This window comes from Magallana gigas, chromosome 3 (assembly GCF_963853765.1).
Source record: "Magallana gigas chromosome 3, xbMagGiga1.1, whole genome shotgun sequence".
Taxonomy (NCBI): Eukaryota; Metazoa; Mollusca; class Bivalvia; order Ostreida; family Ostreidae; genus Magallana; species Magallana gigas.
The window spans coordinates 8,466,876-8,484,189 of NC_088855.1; the positions used below are offsets into that span (position 1 = coordinate 8,466,876).

A 17,314-nucleotide genomic window follows, 5' to 3' on the forward strand; every position below is an offset into this window, starting at 1 on the left:
GTTTCAGATCATTGTTATGGTCTACGCAATTATTTTTAAAATGTAGAAAAGTAAATTTGAACCAAGTTTTAGCTGATTAAAATGGTCTTTGCAATTATTTTGAAAATTGAGAAAAGTAAATAAACCCCCCCCCCCCCCAAAAAAAAAACCCCACAAAACCCCCAAAACAAACCAAATAATCTTAGTAAACAGCAACACCAGTTCATGTGATCTAGATCTATAATACAGTTGAAGGAAAACAATCATTGAAGCTCATTCACCTGGATCAGCTCCAAGATAAATGGTGAAAATACTTGAGTTGGGTTGGGTGGTTTAAATAGATCGGGATCGTAGTACTAAGAATTTGTAATGGTGAAAACAGGACACAGACCACAATTATTTTTCCCTCTTATTCCTTTATACAAAAATAAATCATATAAAAAATTCCACCGGCTCAAATGAGTTCAAATTCAGCATACCTATAGAATGACACTAGTCCAACAACATATCCAAACTACAGGAAAATCAATCGAGAGGGGACTGAGATATGGCCCCTAAAATAACCCCTACCATGAAAAATTCACTTCCACTTTGGAATTTGTGTAAACATTGGCCTCTTTACACCCTTTCTATTGCGCCTGTAAAGATAATTTTTCTAAATTTTTTCCTGTCTGTATTTTTTTTCAAACCTTCTTCTTTCCATCCATGCCATAAAAGGAACCAAATTCGACAATTTAGTACCCCTAGGAATTTTTGAAATAATACATACACTTTTAGAATGGAACTACTTGCGTGGTCAATGAGCACGGGGTAAAAATAGTGGTATGTGACCTAATAATTACACAATTCTTCGTTGATTTTGATGAAACTTGGTAGGTAGACACTTATACCCATAATACACCTCCCTGTGAAATTTGGCGGGAATTGTGTATTCTGCATCAGAGTTATAGGCCTTTGAAATATGGTCCAGGAAGGCTGAAATAACATGCAAAATCTAGCACGTTACACACAATATTCAAATTTCAAGAGCTACATTTAACATTAATTACTTATCAAAAGTTTCATTAATCTATTACATTCATTAACCTAACATGTCTACATGATGATGCTAATGATGATTTAATTCTTTTACACCTGGAACTATTTTTTGGAAATTTTTGAAAAAAATACCCCAAATATGGCTAAATTTTTCAGAAAATGCCAAAAATGAAACATTTAATCACATGCTATGAGCTTGAAAAAATATTTTAAAAATTCTGCATTAAGTTTGCTATAGAAATCAGGTATTTTGATAAATATACAGTGGCTAATCCGTTTACATTAAGCAGATAATCACATAGAACCATTCACACATTTTCAGGAAATGGCACTTGCTGACCAAAGTAGATTAACTCAGAGTACACAGGGCTGATATGGATAGGCATAAAATGCCTTTTGAAACAAAACTAACAATTTAGAAGAATTTAGAATGAATTCTATTTGTCCATTCATTACATATACACTGAATAAATTACTTAAATGTACCCTAATTCATAAGGAGCCTTGGTTCATGAAAACTGTACTCTTAAAACAAAGGGAGATAACTCTACACATTAAAATCCAAAGTAGGGATTTTTTACAAACATTAACGAGAAACTATTTTAGAAATTACAAGTCCATCACCTTCTTTCAGCATTATCTGGTGTGATTAATCTTGAGGAGATCATACCTTTTGTAGCGAGGATTCACCATTCAAAGTCAAGGGTTTCTACATACATTGTGCATTTAGAGGTGAAAATGTCTGGTATGTTACCATGAACAATGATGACCAAGACTCAAATTAATGATGAGAGTGCCAAAAAGATATTACTACAGTATTACAAATAGTAAAGCTTCTAGCAGAACTCATATATCTTGGGCAATCACTGTTCAATGCCAGCAACCAAACTCATACACATGCTACATTTGTTGGTAGTTACATTTCTAGGACACAAAGAGGGGAAAAAACTGACATAATAAGACTTTAAAGCAGTAATTTAAATAAAAGTTTGCAAAGCATCGATAATTTAGATGCTAAAATGACTATTTCTAACCAGTAAAATGTATATGTCTCATATAAATATCTATACATGAAGGTTTACATATTCTAAAGTACTGAGGAAAATGGTGTGATGCCTATACTCACCATCAGATTCCAAGTGTTAAATTGTAAGAAAAATATGAATAAATGAATAAAATCAACTTACCATTTGTTGTTTTCTACATTATTTCTCTGTCAAAATGGTGTTAACTGGGGGGGGGGGGGGGGGGCAGCAGGTGCCCCTTTACCACCTTGTATGTCCTGTCATGCAATCTGCTAGGCAGTGAAATATGTCATCATTCATAGGAATCATAAAGTAACTTAAGCCCTACTTTCCTCCTTATAATTTAATCAAAATAATATTAAAGGCAATATATATATACTTTTACATGTACTATGATTAATATGAGAGAGAGAGAGAGAGAGAGAGAGAGGGGGGTATATTTAAGGCTTTATAACTTAATGACAAATCGACCAATTCTTTTATGATTTGGGTGATAAGTAAAGTTAACATTAGAAAGTGTTTTTAGACATTTTGCAAGTACTTACGTCCCCTGTTTGACTCCTTGATGACACCATGCTGTTCACACCCCGTTCAAATCCATTCCACACAATTTTTACCGTTATTTTTTCATATTATTTGCCAAAATTGAAAAAGAACCCCACAAAATGTCATTATTCATCCTAATTCTTTGAAAAATAACGAAAAATTAGACTTAAGTTGATAAACGTGGATTTTGACCTTTGACCTGATAGGACACAGACCACAATTATTTTTCCCTCTTATTCCTTTATACAAAAATAAATCATATAAAAAATTCCACCGGCTCAAATGAGTTCAAATTCAGCATACCTATAGAATGACACTAGTCCAACAACATATCCAAACTACAGGAAAATCAATCGAGAGGGGACTGAGATATGGCCCCTAAAATAACCCCTACCATGAAAAATTCACTTCCACTTTGGAATTTGTGTAAACATTGGCCTCTTTACACCCTTTCTATTGCGCCTGTAAAGATAATTTTTCTAAATTTTTTCCTGTCTGTATTTTTTTTCAAACCTTCTTCTTTCCATCCATGCCATAAAAGGAACCAAATTCGACAATTTAGTACCCCTAGGAATTTTTGAAATAATACATACACTTTTAGAATGGAACTACTTGCGTGGTCAATGAGCACGGGGTAAAAATAGTGGTATGTGACCAACAGGAATCCGAATTTGTTGACAATATTCAATATTCACTGAATTTGAGGTAATGATATGATGATTATAGGCCATTTATAAACATTCCTTTTTGTTAACTCATAATTATTTTTTTTTTGAATATCTTATTATCTAATTGATAAACTCATGCTTCATCCGTGCGTGTCTCAACGAGATTGTCGAGACCACAGGGTCTCGTCGCGAAGTTTTTTTTCAACCTTTTACATCTAACACCTCTATACAATAAAACACTCTTGTGTATTTTATTGTATAGTGGTGGTAGATAAAAGAGGTTTAAAAAACTTCGTGACGAGGCCCTGTGGTCGAGACTGAAAAAATTTGACGGCAGTCTCTCAAAATTTTGAGTCTCGACTAATCTCGCTGAGATTTCTAGAGTAGACAACTAGACACCGAGTATTGATTGAAGTGATCAGTAGCATGTAATTATGAATATATTCATCAGTTGCTAATCTGGAGATGATAGATATTCTATCAGTGAGTTAGGACCTCCAATCTCCTGGTTTTTGTCTGGTAATCATGGGTCCTTTCACAAAAAGAAAGTAATGAACACTGAATAAAACAAACAATTCCAATTTTTATACTCATCTGGCTAATTAGAATTATACGTAAACATTGGAACTTAAAAATGGATTTCATAGGACTCAAAATATATTTACATTTTTCTCAGAGACGTATATATACTAACAGTAACTTGTATGAACGTACAATTGGGGAATAAAATTTTGAAATTGATGAATCTTGGTCCCAATGTACCTCCGTTTTGGATAAAATATATATGCACCAACAAAATGTGTACTTTCCTTTCCTTGCATTGTAATAAAAAAAGAGAGAATATTGTAAAATCGTAACTAAAATACATCGATGTGTGGATCCTTCATAGAGCTGTATTCAACTAATAGGTAAACATTCTAAAAGTTTCATGGGCCCCTTGGACTCTATATGCTACAAATTTGAAAGGGAAGTATAACTTATAGTCATTAAATCTTTTTAAGTACCGGTAATTTAGCTAGTTATCGAAATGAAGAAAACTAAAAATTATTTCAGAGAGTACATGTATTTGCTATAACTAGAAGTGCAGTGATGGCCTTGAAATTAGATATATATTGATGGAAATTAGACCCATTGGCTATTACATCAATGAGTCATTTGTTCAAAACCTGTTACAAAAAGAGGCTTTCGTAAAAAATCAATTTCTTTATAGGTCTTTTATGTCGGATTTTGATTTAACCATTGACCTCAATGATTTCTCCCTTATATTTTGTCATCATTTAGATATATAGTCAACAAACATCAGAGTGTGTCGGGCATCATCTCACAGTTTAATTAACTGATGATTTGATGCAGATTCTTATTGTGTAGTACATACTGTGTGTCTCTAGACTGGCTTTCATCAAAGGATAATATCAGTATTGACCACAGAGCTCTCTGTTTATACTAGTTTGAGGCAGGCATTGATTTATATACTTGTAGTACTCAGCATGCATGGCTGCTCTGTTAATCCCTGGTGACTGCAGTATCTCAAGGTATATCAATGGAGTAATGTTCATCAAACTTGATTTGGTTACCGTTAGAATCATAACAATTACAATGTATCTTGAATTTAAAAATTAGCGATATTATAGCTAACTTAAAACAATATACAGTTTTATACCAAGGAAGAGATGAAGGCCGGGGGTATGGAGTTTTTCAATTTTGTGATGTACTTTCTTCAGAAACAAACTGCAGAATTATAATTTTAAATTTTCATCATTGATATACTTTCATTATCTGTAATCGGTTAGCTCTCTTGTGTAAAGTATTGCCTTAGTGATCTGAAGGTGGTGGACTAAGAACCAGCTTGGATTCTTATGGTTTAAAATGCATTTTTTAGACAAATTAAGATTGTAAATTAATTTTTAGAATTTTAAAGAAAGCAAAAAGTACCACTACTGATTTCGAAGAGAAAATAGGATGTGTTGGAATATATATATATATTGTCCTCTGAAATTCATATGACTACTGTAGTATTATCCAGATTTTTTCGATGTACTAATCAAGTTTGTTCACATCTTGACCCCCAGCTGTGACTGTCAGAGGTTAACATACATTGATATACTGTTGTATATAGGCAAAGATAAAAATATACTAGGAATGAATTTAAGGCTATAATTTGTTGAATGACAGTATTAATATACCAGCAGAAGCTCGAGGAAGCTAGGGACGTAGTTTTTATCGCCATATCGCAGAAATTCAGTACACATACTGCATGTACATTGTTCCATTGACTTCATACATGTATTGTTGATTGAGAGCATTAGAAAGTGAATGTTATCTTGATGTTGACATCTGGGTACACGCTGTAAGTGATAAGTGAGGGACAAACCATGATAAAGCCCCCTGATATGTGGACAGGGAGAGTTTAGACACTCTTGTAGGGGACACAGTGGTAGCAGGTTATCAGCTTAATGAACTTGTCCCCATGTTCATTTCATGTGCCGCTCTACTGGAATTTCTTAATAACAGATATTTGGGTAGATATGAATGCCTGGAGAAGAAGACAGATTAGAGAGTACTCTCTGTGAACCTGCATGTGTGAGGACCCAACATGGAGAAAAGTACTTCAAAACAAGAGCCATTCAAGGTCTTAAAGGTAACACCTGCTTCGGAGATAATCACGTCAAATGTGCAATTAAAATCTTAACAGAGCTATAAACAAAGGTTATGAAGTGCTCGTTTGAAAATTTACATGCAGCTTAAGATCTAATGTCATTGACATATCCATACTGGCATTGTAATTTATATATCAATTATCACATACTGAATGAACTGATACAAAAACATCAACAATTATCATCCTCTTTTATAGGACAAAGTGATAATAACATGTAATGCTTACGACTTAAGCTCCGACAGTTACATATATGGACATTTCTTCATTGGTATCAAAAGTATTCAAAATTGTTTCATGTGAGCTAGCAAATGTCCTTGAGAAGACATGACCTTGAGAGATCATCGGACAAACTGAGGTTGGACTTGGAGCACCTGCAGCAGGTCAGCAGTGAACAGGGTGACCAGATCTCTAGCTCTCTACAGGCGCTCAGGAGGGAGCAGGAAGTCACCCACAAATTGTTGAATTCTGGGAACTGGACAGCTCAAGAAATGGACTGCCAGGACAGAGGTAAGACTTAGTTGGTGGACTTAACAAATTGATGTGTACATTTAGAACAGATAAAAAAGAGAGTGGAATTACACAGGCAATTGTACTTCATATGAATTCTATGTGGAAAATGAATATAGCAAAACCAAAAAGAAAACAAACAAAAAACCATCATATGAAATCTCATTTAAAGTGATATTCACGAAATATAGATCTGCTCTTTTCACATATAAATCATGTGAGGAGCTACAGGGAGTGTAATTTTTGACATAAATAGGAAAGATATGAAAGCTAATGCTACGGTATATTGGGGACTGGGTCTGTAATATATTCATGGTGGAGCTTTCTCTATTTAGATCTGTAGATATTGTAGATATATATTGGTATTGGTTTGTTGTATATTAGATATTTGAGTTTATGTTTGTCATTTTTACTTTGAATATACAAAATTTTCCTTGTAAAGTGTTCAAAGTCATTGCTGAGGATCAGTCAAGTTGAAGTGTGTTGTATGTAAATGACTCTAGATCAATACTTTGACCAATAGAATATCCCATGGAGCAAAACTGAATGATTATACAGCGAGCTAACAAAGGCAATTATTATGTAAAATAGAAATAGCTGCATTAATGGTTTAATTTGTATTCTGTCAATATTTACTTAAAAGAGGACCTTAGTCTTTACAACAAGTAGATGTACTAGGCCAAAATAAAATTATTGTTAAGTGTTTTAAATTGCTTCCCGCCTCATTGAAATATCCCCAACTGATAAAATTTTATTAGCTAACAATAAAGAACTTTCTTTATTTTGAGAATTTTATTTTTTACCAATTTTTAATTAATTTAACTTCATGTTTGAAAAGTTCAAAAAAAATTCCCTCCCTCCCTCCTAGGTCTAGAAACCTCCATGCAGCAATTCTAAACAAACATTTTATAAAGGATGGCTTTACCTAGTCTAAAAATTTCAATTTATACAAGATTATGAACTACATATATTTTCAGTTAATTAGTTCTAAATGGCTGAAAACATAGTCTTGCCTGTCATGAGCCTAATACATGTACTTATAAAAAGTATCAATACCTGTTTGATATTGATAAATATTCTCTTATTTTTGTCCTTTCAATAAACATCGTGTAAAATGTCTTGCTTTATATTATGCGTTAAAGTTAACTTTTCAATTACCTGGTAGATGGATTCAATGATATTTTAATTAGGTGGATGTTAATATTTACATTTGCATTACTAATGATAAAAATTATCATTCTTTCATAAGTCTGACTCCAATTTTTTCCTGCATCAATATTAGCACAGCTCAAGCATATTTCGAGAATTATCACAAACTTAGATGGATAAAATATTGAGTTCCCCACCATTGGATGTAGACAGAGATAGGAAATGTTTAAGTGCAAGGACAGTTATGTTTACATGCGACGACCAATGTTTTTAAGAGAGCGACCGACAGAGAGCAAGCACAAGCTGTAAACCTGACCCCCAGGCATAACGTTAAATAAAACAGACGGTGTCAGAATTTCCCAGTGGTAATCCCGTGTCTATTGCTCCAACAGATGTGTTTCTTTGACAAATATTTTCTTGTTTTAGGTGGATTTTAATTGATTTGATAATTATATCTGGGTAAGAATTCAACACTTGTTTGTGTCTCTTTACTTTTTTTGAACATTTGTTACTTGTGTGTAACTGTGTCATATTGTCTCCTTTCCTTCTGTGTTTTATTTTTCCTATAAACAAACTTAACATTGCCATGAAATATTCTGGATCTGCACTGTGTCGTTTTGCATGTTTGTTAGGATTCACATGTTACCTGCAAAGATACCATAAAATATTGACACATATATATAACAGGACCAAGTAATGAATATAATCGCAGTGATACAGAGAACCGGCCATCACTTCATTAAAGCGGCCTGGTAAATGTCATCTATACATAATTGTCATCTGCTTCAGCACTGATGTGACTGGTGGCTATTGCGAAATGAGGACACATACTCATTATCATTATTCTGGGAGTCAATGTTTAGTCCTAAAGCTTCCCTTAAATGGGCCTTTTTTTTTTTTTAAAAATTCATTCATTACTCCTTTTAATGAATAATGATAAATGTCAATTAATTTATTGAATTTGAGCTTCTCCAAGTTGTGCAGAATGATAGTGATAATTGTAAACTGTAACATTCTGAACTCAAGTGATAATAATGTATTCAAGCAGCAGACATTTATCTGTGAATCAACAGTAAACATACATGTACAGAAATCTTATATGTAATTTATTCTCTCTGTAATTTCAGAGACTAAATTTTTCTGTAAAGAGGCATTTAGATTTAAAAGTTAAAATAGTTACCATCATACCATATATTAATTTCAGACTTACAGTAGCTATTATATGTATAATATGTGGTACTCCCAAAGTAATATAGTCCCTACCACTGATGCTTCCCTGTCTTACTCAAACAGTTTAACACTAACACACATTTCCTTCTTAAAATTCTTTTCCTTCTGATTTCCTGTTTTGAATTGTTTTGCAGTGTTTGAGAAATGAAGTTGTTTATTAGTTTAAAAAAGAATCTTTATTGATTTTTGAGATGAATGAATTCTATGGGTTTTTATTATCCCTTAATGTTGGAGGAAAATGAATTGTTGTATGGCATGTTGGTCATTTGTAGGCAGAAGTACCATGTCCTCCTCACGGCCACTGCAGAGAGAGCCGTCAATTTTACGACAGGTGAGGTAGTCCTACCTTCCTTGCTTTTCTTCTGCTGTTATTTTTAAAAGAGGTAGCCCCATTTTAACAAGACCTTTGACTTTGAGTAGTGGTATTATTTAACAGCAAATGCAGCATGGTTCTATTGATTATTCAGTTTTGTCTATATCTTCATTGATTATTCAGTTTTGTCTATGTCTTCATTGATTATTCAGTTTTGTCTATGTCTTCATTGATTGTTCAGTTTTTGTCTATGTCTTCATTGATTATTCAGTTTTGGCTCATTAAAATCAACAAGATTTGTCCGACTCTAATGCTTTGGCTACCTGATTTGTACATACATGTATTTCATTTGAGGCCAGCATAATTTTCATCTTGTTTTGATGCAAGAAAATACCAAAAGTCTAAGGTCTTGTTAAAATGGCTCTAACATACCTGTAAATTATTCGAAATCAACATCTGTAAATTTATGAAGATGTGCATAGTCAATCAATTGTTGAAGAAGTTTTTGCTGTGATTTATATACCAGTAATGATTTTCATATGTGAAATATTTATCAATTGAATTAAACATTTTCATAATTTGTTTATTTTTTATTTTCTGTAGCTAAAGACATGGAGCACCTCTGATGTCATTCAATGGCTGGAACAAAAGAGGCTCAATAAATTTGTTTTCCTTTTTCAACGTAAGATTATGATTGTATGACATAAAAATTAGTTAGTGGAATCACGCTTATATAAAAATCTGTTATATCTTGATTAATATTTTCTATTTTACGTGGCTGCTATACATGTATATACCAGTATTTTATGGGATTTCAGGACATCACGTGACAGGAAGTGACTTAGCTCAACTAAAGCTATCCTTTTTAGGTGTGTAAATCTTTTTGTTCTTATGAATATATACATATACTAGTATATTGTTTTCGATATGCATAATAGAAAATATGTGTATTTTTCTGATATAGATAATTATGAACACATCTGTGTGTCCGATCGAGAGGAACTTTTGTCACAGATCTACGAACTGTTGAGATTGGAGCAGGCAGATGATGAAGACCCAACACGAATTTCATCCCCCACAGACAGGGAAAAACTCCGACTGGCCAAGCAGATAGCTCACGACCACACCTTCAAGAGGTCACAGAGTTCACCTGTCTGCTTCATTCCTTCCCAGCATTCCTCTTCCTCTTCCTCATCGCAGTCCTCCAATACATCCTCACCCACACCCAAACAGAGGAAGCAGTCTGCACCGACTGATGGACCCAGTGTCTTAAGTTCCTTGAAACCAAAAATTGCGCCTGCAACTAGCAAAGGATCTGAGCCCAGGTTTGTTTATCATATGATAATTATCGGAAAGTTTGATTGCTCTATTTGATTTTTTTTAATAAAGATTCTGAACGGTTATTAAAACCTTACACTAAATTTGAAACTTTCTTATATTTGTTAGCTTTGGTATATTTTATAGTGCATGATTTTTCATTTAGTAAAATTTAGTTTGTAAATTAGAATGTTTCTTCTTTCATTAAATAGCAGACAACATATAGAATTACCAAAAGGATTTCATGACAAGAAAAAATTAAAGGTATGACAGTTTCAGCTTTAGTGTGTTCTGATGTTCAAATTTCAGTCTATTCTTATTTAGAACATTAGCCCAGGTAATGAGGTGGTAGCAAATCTTAAATAAGAGTTTTGGAACTTACCATACTTTTAAAGAAATATTCAATGTGTATATATTTTTATATTTGCATATCCATTGTTCTTTCCCACTGTAAGTCCATACGGAGGAACTGCAATTATTTTTCTATAATGGCAATTGCTCTGTCTGTACACTATGACGTCATAAAGGTGAGACGTCATATACTTTTCCATAATGTTATAGATTTAAACCACTATATACGATACATCAAGTGTTTTTCTCCAACTCCATAAAATTGATGTATTTAATTAAAACATGTCTTATACATGTAATAACATTTTAAAGGAGTTAGTGTTATAACATATCATTGATTCTGTTAACAAATGTGAATTAAAAAGATTCATTACAGTCTGAATGTTTATTTTTGATGCAATAGCTAAATGTCAAGGTCTAGGCTAATACAGGGTATTTGCGAGTTGTTAAAAATCAAATATAAGTAATAAACAACGATTATTTAGTGAACATGGCGTTATGAATAGCAACTGCTCTGTTGGCATATTTTCCATGATGCGCTAGCGTGCATCATGGAATATGCCAACAGAGCAAAGTGAATATGGCGTTATGAATAGCAACTGCTCTGCTGGTATATTTTCCATGATGCGCTAGCGCGCATATGCCAACAGAGCAATTGCTATTCATAACGCCATGTTCACTAAATAACGTTGTTTATTTCTTAAATGAATATCACCAATTGTAAAATTTTATGTTTTGAATTTTTACACCTAATTACAGGTACATGAATATCATTTTTTTTAGTGGTATGAAAAAGTTCAATTTATAAATGACGCATGCATGCTTATCTTATTTTTATGGTTTATATATCTTAATATTTCTCTCTCTGGTCCAAATACAATATAACTTAATATTTGGCAGAAAACAGCAGCTTGTACCTGGTTCGAAGCATTGGAAGGAAATTATAACTCCTGTGTGTCATGCTTCACACTACAGAAAAAGGGCGGCCATTTTGGCATTACCATAGAGCCACGACCGGATGGGCAGTTGGTGGTCAGTAATGTGAGCCCCGACCTACAGGCAGGTGTCAGGGTCAGTGACAGGTGAGGGTAATCCAAACTAGGTCATCATCATCATCATCATAAACATGTTAACTGTCATCCCTTTCTTATTTTAATGTTTTTTATCATCAGCTCCATCTTTCTTGTAATCAGTAACTGTTTAATAAATGGTTAAAGGCAGAATAGTTTTTGCCTTTTTTATGGCCTGAAAACTGTTTAAGATGGTAGGGAACTGAATTGCATCAGATGATATATTTTAGGGTACTGGAAATAAATGGTTGTTGTTGCTTGTCCACCAAAGCATCATCTATAGCAGACATAATGAAATCCAGTGATGTTATACAAATAGTGACATGTAAACTATCAGATTATAGGTGAGAGTTTATCTTGTGTACCTAATCCAAAAACTGAAATATGGATTTAAGTTTTTGTCTCTAATGTTGTACACAATTATGTTGAACCCTTTATAAATTAAAAATAGGTCACAAGAAGTTGGCCCTAGAGAGAAACATACATCTGATGTTAAATGGCAGAAGTTTCGTGATTTTTTGGTGGATTTTAAAGAACAGGAGGTGAACATTGAACAAATGTTGAAAGACATTCCTAAAGTTGAGGTCCAAAAGTGTAAAGAACAGGCAGCATTAAGGGTAAGCATAGGACTTTAATCCTACAGTTTGTACATAAGATACGCACTTTTGATTATTTGTTAGAGTGCCTATCTTCTGTATTGCATTTCCATTCCTTTATCTTCCTTTATTGACCCTGTGGTTACAAATAGCTTTGAGGTCTGTCATTTTCTCTGTAGATGGAGCTGGATGAAGCTCAGACCAGGATCAAGGAGCAGCAGGCTGTGATAGACAGATTGACAGAGGAGATAGACAGATTGACAGAGGATGTGGCAGACCAGAAAGCACTGATTGGGAACTTGTCCAAGGAGAGGTCAAGTGCTGTGAGGGCGAGGTCCAGGGGACAGGGTAATGGTAGGTCTTACTGTTTAAAACAGGTGTTATAGACAGACAGACCATAATCATAATCTTAAATTTAAGTTTAAATTTTAACACCTGATATTTCACTAAGTGTTATAACACATCTTTGATCCACATCAGATCCCCAAGACCCAGTTGTTGCTTATCGGTACACATACAGCTTTTCAGTATGCAGTGTACCGGTACATGTAAATAGTTTGCCATTCAGTCAACAGATGTTAACTGAAGGGCCTGGAAAGGTGACAGATAATCTATGCAATCCACTTGAATTCAGTTGCCTGTTAACTACTTTTTAGTCACCTTTCAGTCAAACATGGTAGAGTTTCATCAAGTGATACTAAATACATGTATTGATTCAAAATTATTTGAAATTCTGTTCATAGATATATTTTTGTTTAATGAACCATGTTCTTATTGTCTAAAATCATTTTTTCATTGTTCTGTTTTTCGCTATGTTAAGTACTTAAATGTACATTTATATTTAAAAATATCTTTTCTTTTATGTAAATAGAGGGAAGTATAAAACAAGGGGAGACAGAATACTATAAGATTACAATGAAGAGTTTAAATATGGAATCAGCCACCAAGGTAAGCGAAAGGACAGAAACTTTTATTTTTAAAAATTCTTTTATATATACTGGTAATAATATTTTGCAATGAGAAGAGTTAATCCCCTTTGTTGGTCTTGTTTGGATCAGCCTGCTGAGGAGAATTACTGGTGTGTGTGTATTCCCACTGTCAGAGTAAGGACACCTCACTAAGAGCTTTCTATCGTGTAGAATTTTTGTTTGATTTTGTGTAGGCATAAGTTAAGTTGTAGTTTTTAATCAATTTTTATTTGTTTGCAACACTCTTGAAACCATAAATGCACATGGTTGTAATCTATAAGACCATATGTATTTAAAATGTATATTGAAATACTCTGGTTTTCCTTATACATATTGTGGGCATCAAGTTTTATTAAAAATTTACTGTTCTAAAGATAAAAAATTTGTAGACATTATTTAATACCATCATTTAATTAATTTTGTTTTCATTCTGACACCAAACAATTGATTTTGTGGATTGACTCAATACCCTTTCCCTCAGGAAAATTGCTTGATGTTCATCTAATAATGATAAATTCATAGAACCAGGGTGTTTAAAAAATTGTTTTTCTAGATTAAAAAAAAAATGCAGCATTACATAGAATTTCATGTTTTTATTTCCAGTGCTAAGTTTTGGTGGATCTCTCTAAAGTTTAAACTGTAGCTAGTGTTTTACATTTGTTTATGTATAAAACATTTCTACCACTGGCACGCTACTTGATTTAGTTTTAGTTCATCAACAGATGTCTTTGAGTTCTTCTTTCAATAATTTTTTTTATATCTTTCTTGCATTGTAGTCACCCATATTGTTTACCTGTTTCTTTCTTTTTTTAAATACAAATAATGTCTTAAAGGCTTATAGGTCTTAAATTTAAATTATTTTCTGCTTTGCCTTGTAAGCAAAATCTTTAGAAAAAAAATCATCCTGCATGTTTGACATTACAAAGCAGTGATTGAAATATTTGAAGAATCCATTTTGGACACTGATGATTTAGTGTTAAATCTAGGATTTGAAAAGGGCATGTTAAATAATGGTGAAAAGGGCACTTTTCTCCGCAGTAAATATAAAACCTTGAAAGGGGCACTTTTTTCTGCGGTAAAATTATAAATCATTAATCCTAGAAAGAAGCATATATTAAGAAATATTTTGCATCGTAATAAAGTGTGTCAGATTAATTTCCTCTTTAGCTAAGCCATTATTTTGCAATATTTTGTTTGGGCAAAATTAACAAATGAATAATTGGCTATCTAATCAATTTACAACAGGAGCAGATTATGATGACTCTGAAGGACATTGTGAAGGAGGCCAGCAGACAGAAATTCTACCTGGACAGACTCATCTCCTTGGTGATAGAGGAGTCGCCATGGTTACTGGACCAGGTCGATGCCAACTTTGACGAAACCTCTATTGACAACAAAATGGAGGAATTTTGTTGAATATTACTTATACTTTTAAGAGACTAGGAAGCATAAATATTATTATTCACAACACCCTTCTGTGTTATCACTTAATTCTTTTTGTGATGGTTCTACATGATAAAATTGATCTGGGGAGCACAAAAAGATACTAGTATTCTGTAACTTACTGATAATAACACAGGTATGTTCAGTCAAAAATTTCAAATGTATTATGTCACATCAATGACATCATGAAATCATATTTATGTACAAGTACTTCTAACTATAAGGAAGAAGTCCAACATAATGTAAAATATGCAATTTATTAATACTGTTATTTGTCACTGTACCGGTAAATGAAAATACAAATCAAGCTAATTTTATTTTGTTAAATAATTTTACATGTCTTTATATTTTTGCCAGGGTTTAGTTCAATCTTTTTGTTTGCTTAAAGATTTTTAAGTATTCAAGAATATTGCAATAGATCTGAATTTTTAAAATGTTTTTATTTTTATGGTGTTTTATTTTTACCTATAAAGCTTTAAAAGATGTTCATAATCTTATATCAGTTTTCACTGTCTTAACTTGAGTGTCTTATCATTGATTAAATGCATGTGCAATTTATCAGTGCTTGAAGTATTTCACTGTATTTATTATTCTAGTCAATACTTACTATATAGTTTATGTTATACATACTTATAGTTTGTGTGTATTTTGTTGCAATTTGAGATAATTTGTTAAAAAAATGTTGTTTGCATGCGAAAATGCTGCATATGAAAGTATTTCTCCTTAAATTTGTAAGCCATATTTAACTTTGATTGTGTATGTAATAGAAACAGTTTATTCAACAGAATGAAGTATTACACAAATTGGTGTTATGTAGTCTAACTCTTTTCTACAGAGTTTGACAGTGTCTATGGTCTATGAGCAGTGTTATAATAATTGTTTTGTTTTACTATGATGTCAATACAGTGATTGTTAAAATGATCAGGTTTATTCGTCATTATTTCCCTCTTTTCGTTCACTTGAATTTTAGAGTGTGAAATAAAATAAAAGAGAAATAAGTCCTTCATTCCAGGATGTATATCAAGTTATATTTGCTTAAAGGGCATTGCCGTAATATGATTTTATTGTAGAGGTGTACTAGTATATGGAGCAGGTGCAACATGTTCAGATAAATAATAATTTATTAATGACAGTAGGCCCATAGGCTACATCGCTCACCTGAGCAACAGTGGTTTTTTAGAAGAATTTTTTTGGAAAATACCAACAAATTTTCAATGATTTTTAATTATCTCCCTTTGAAAAGGGCATGGCCTTTTATTTTAACAAACTGGAATCCCCCTTTTTTCCTAAGAATGTTTTGTGCAAAGTTTGGTTGAAATCAGCGCAGTGGTTCTTGAGAAGAAGTTGAAAATGTAAAAAGTTTACGGACAGACAGACGGACGGACGCCGGACAAAAAGTGATCAGAAAAGCTCATTTGATTTATGAGTGAACTATCTCAAGAATAGCATGTAATCGTTTGCAGTGCATATTAGATAAATTTCTAATCTCTTCAAAAAATAACATCTGAAATTTAATTTTTTATACAATGAGAATAAAGCTAAACAAAGCTAGAGAAAACGCATTTTTAATTCAAAGTGAATAACATACAACACCCGTAACTTACAGTCTGAGAAGTGATTAGTTCTAAAACAACAAGCTTGTAATCAATCTTCTCAGCAAAAATTCACGCACTTATTTGGTAAGTTTATAGAGAGAGAGAGAGAGAAAGAATAAAATCTCCGCCTCAATTACACATTTATAATTTTACACTACTGCATGTGCGGAAGTTTTCCTAACGGATTTAGACTTTAGCATACTTTATATACATGTAATGAGTTTTTGCAATGTTTGCAACATGTATAAAAATGTGATCTACCAAGAACATTAAATGCTGCATTTTTCTATTCAGGCGATACAGGTTTAATTGTCCGTTCTTCCTACAGGCCAGTTATGACGTGCAATTGCGAGCTAAAAAAGATATAAAATTACATTACTAGCAGAAAAGTAAAATAGTAGGACAAAATATCCACCTATTTGCTTTCAGCATTATAAGAATAACAGTTTACAAAAACCATCCATATACTGTTATGTGAAAGATTCTTTAAAATTCATAACAATATATATTTTGTAAAGAACAGTGTACTCTCTCTCTCTCTCTCTCTCTCTCTCTCTCTCTCTCTCTCTCTCTCTCTCTCTCTCAGACACACACACGCAGCAATTAATTTTGCTGTATTCCCTTCTTTTCTCTAACTAACGTTAGATACGATACGATGATTAACTTTTAAGGCGAAAGTTTCACTTGCCTTTGAATGCTTTCCATAAGATACAGTTCACTGGCGTCGGAAGCAAATTGAAAGTGGGGGGGGGGGGGGCTAGACTAATCCTCAGATATATTGAGAGAAAAGTAATTCCCAAAATCATGGAAATCCTAATCCGTGGGGGGGGGGGGGAGTATACCTATACTTCCAAAAGAGA

The 17,314-nt window shown here is 33.0% G+C and overlaps 1 protein-coding gene across 12 annotated transcripts; it reads left to right on the forward strand.

The window, feature by feature from the left end:
- The first annotated feature begins 3,244 nt into the window (after positions 1-3,244).
- On the forward strand, positions 3,245-15,780 carry LOC105344688 (uncharacterized). 12 transcript variants are annotated; one of them, XM_066078345.1, is made up of 16 exons: positions 3,255-3,293; positions 4,736-4,788; positions 5,780-5,894; positions 6,221-6,422; positions 9,074-9,132; positions 9,718-9,796; positions 9,933-9,983; positions 10,079-10,439; positions 10,644-10,695; positions 11,683-11,864; positions 12,083-12,196; positions 12,304-12,469; positions 12,628-12,802; positions 13,320-13,396; positions 13,507-13,551; positions 14,662-15,780. In XM_066078345.1, exons 3-16 carry the CDS (start codon positions 5,850-5,852, stop codon positions 14,830-14,832), a joined length of 1,779 nt encoding a protein of 592 aa, XP_065934417.1. In that variant the 5' UTR covers positions 3,255-3,293; positions 4,736-4,788; positions 5,780-5,849; the 3' UTR covers positions 14,833-15,780. The 12 variants fall into 12 exon arrangements, with proteins under 12 accessions (XP_065934413.1, XP_065934419.1, XP_065934418.1 ...); XM_066078341.1 differs by lacking the exon at positions 4,736-4,788 and having other exon boundaries at positions 3,245-3,293; positions 5,768-5,894; XM_066078347.1 differs by lacking the exon at positions 4,736-4,788 and having other exon boundaries at positions 3,245-3,293; positions 5,768-5,894; positions 12,628-12,796.
- The last annotated feature ends 1,534 nt before the right edge of the window (positions 15,781-17,314 follow it).

Coding starts and splice junctions, on each gene's coding strand:
- LOC105344688 (XM_066078341.1), top strand. CDS start 5,850: ATGGAGAAAAGTACTTCAAAACAAGAGCCATTCAAGGTCTTAAAG. Junction 9,797..9,932: donor ATTTGTTTTCCTTTTTCAAC/GTAAGATTATGA, acceptor ATGGGATTTCAG/GACATCACGTGACAGGAAGT. Junction 10,696..11,682: donor ATGACAAGAAAAAATTAAAG/GTATGACAGTTT, acceptor AATATTTGGCAG/AAAACAGCAGCTTGTACCTG.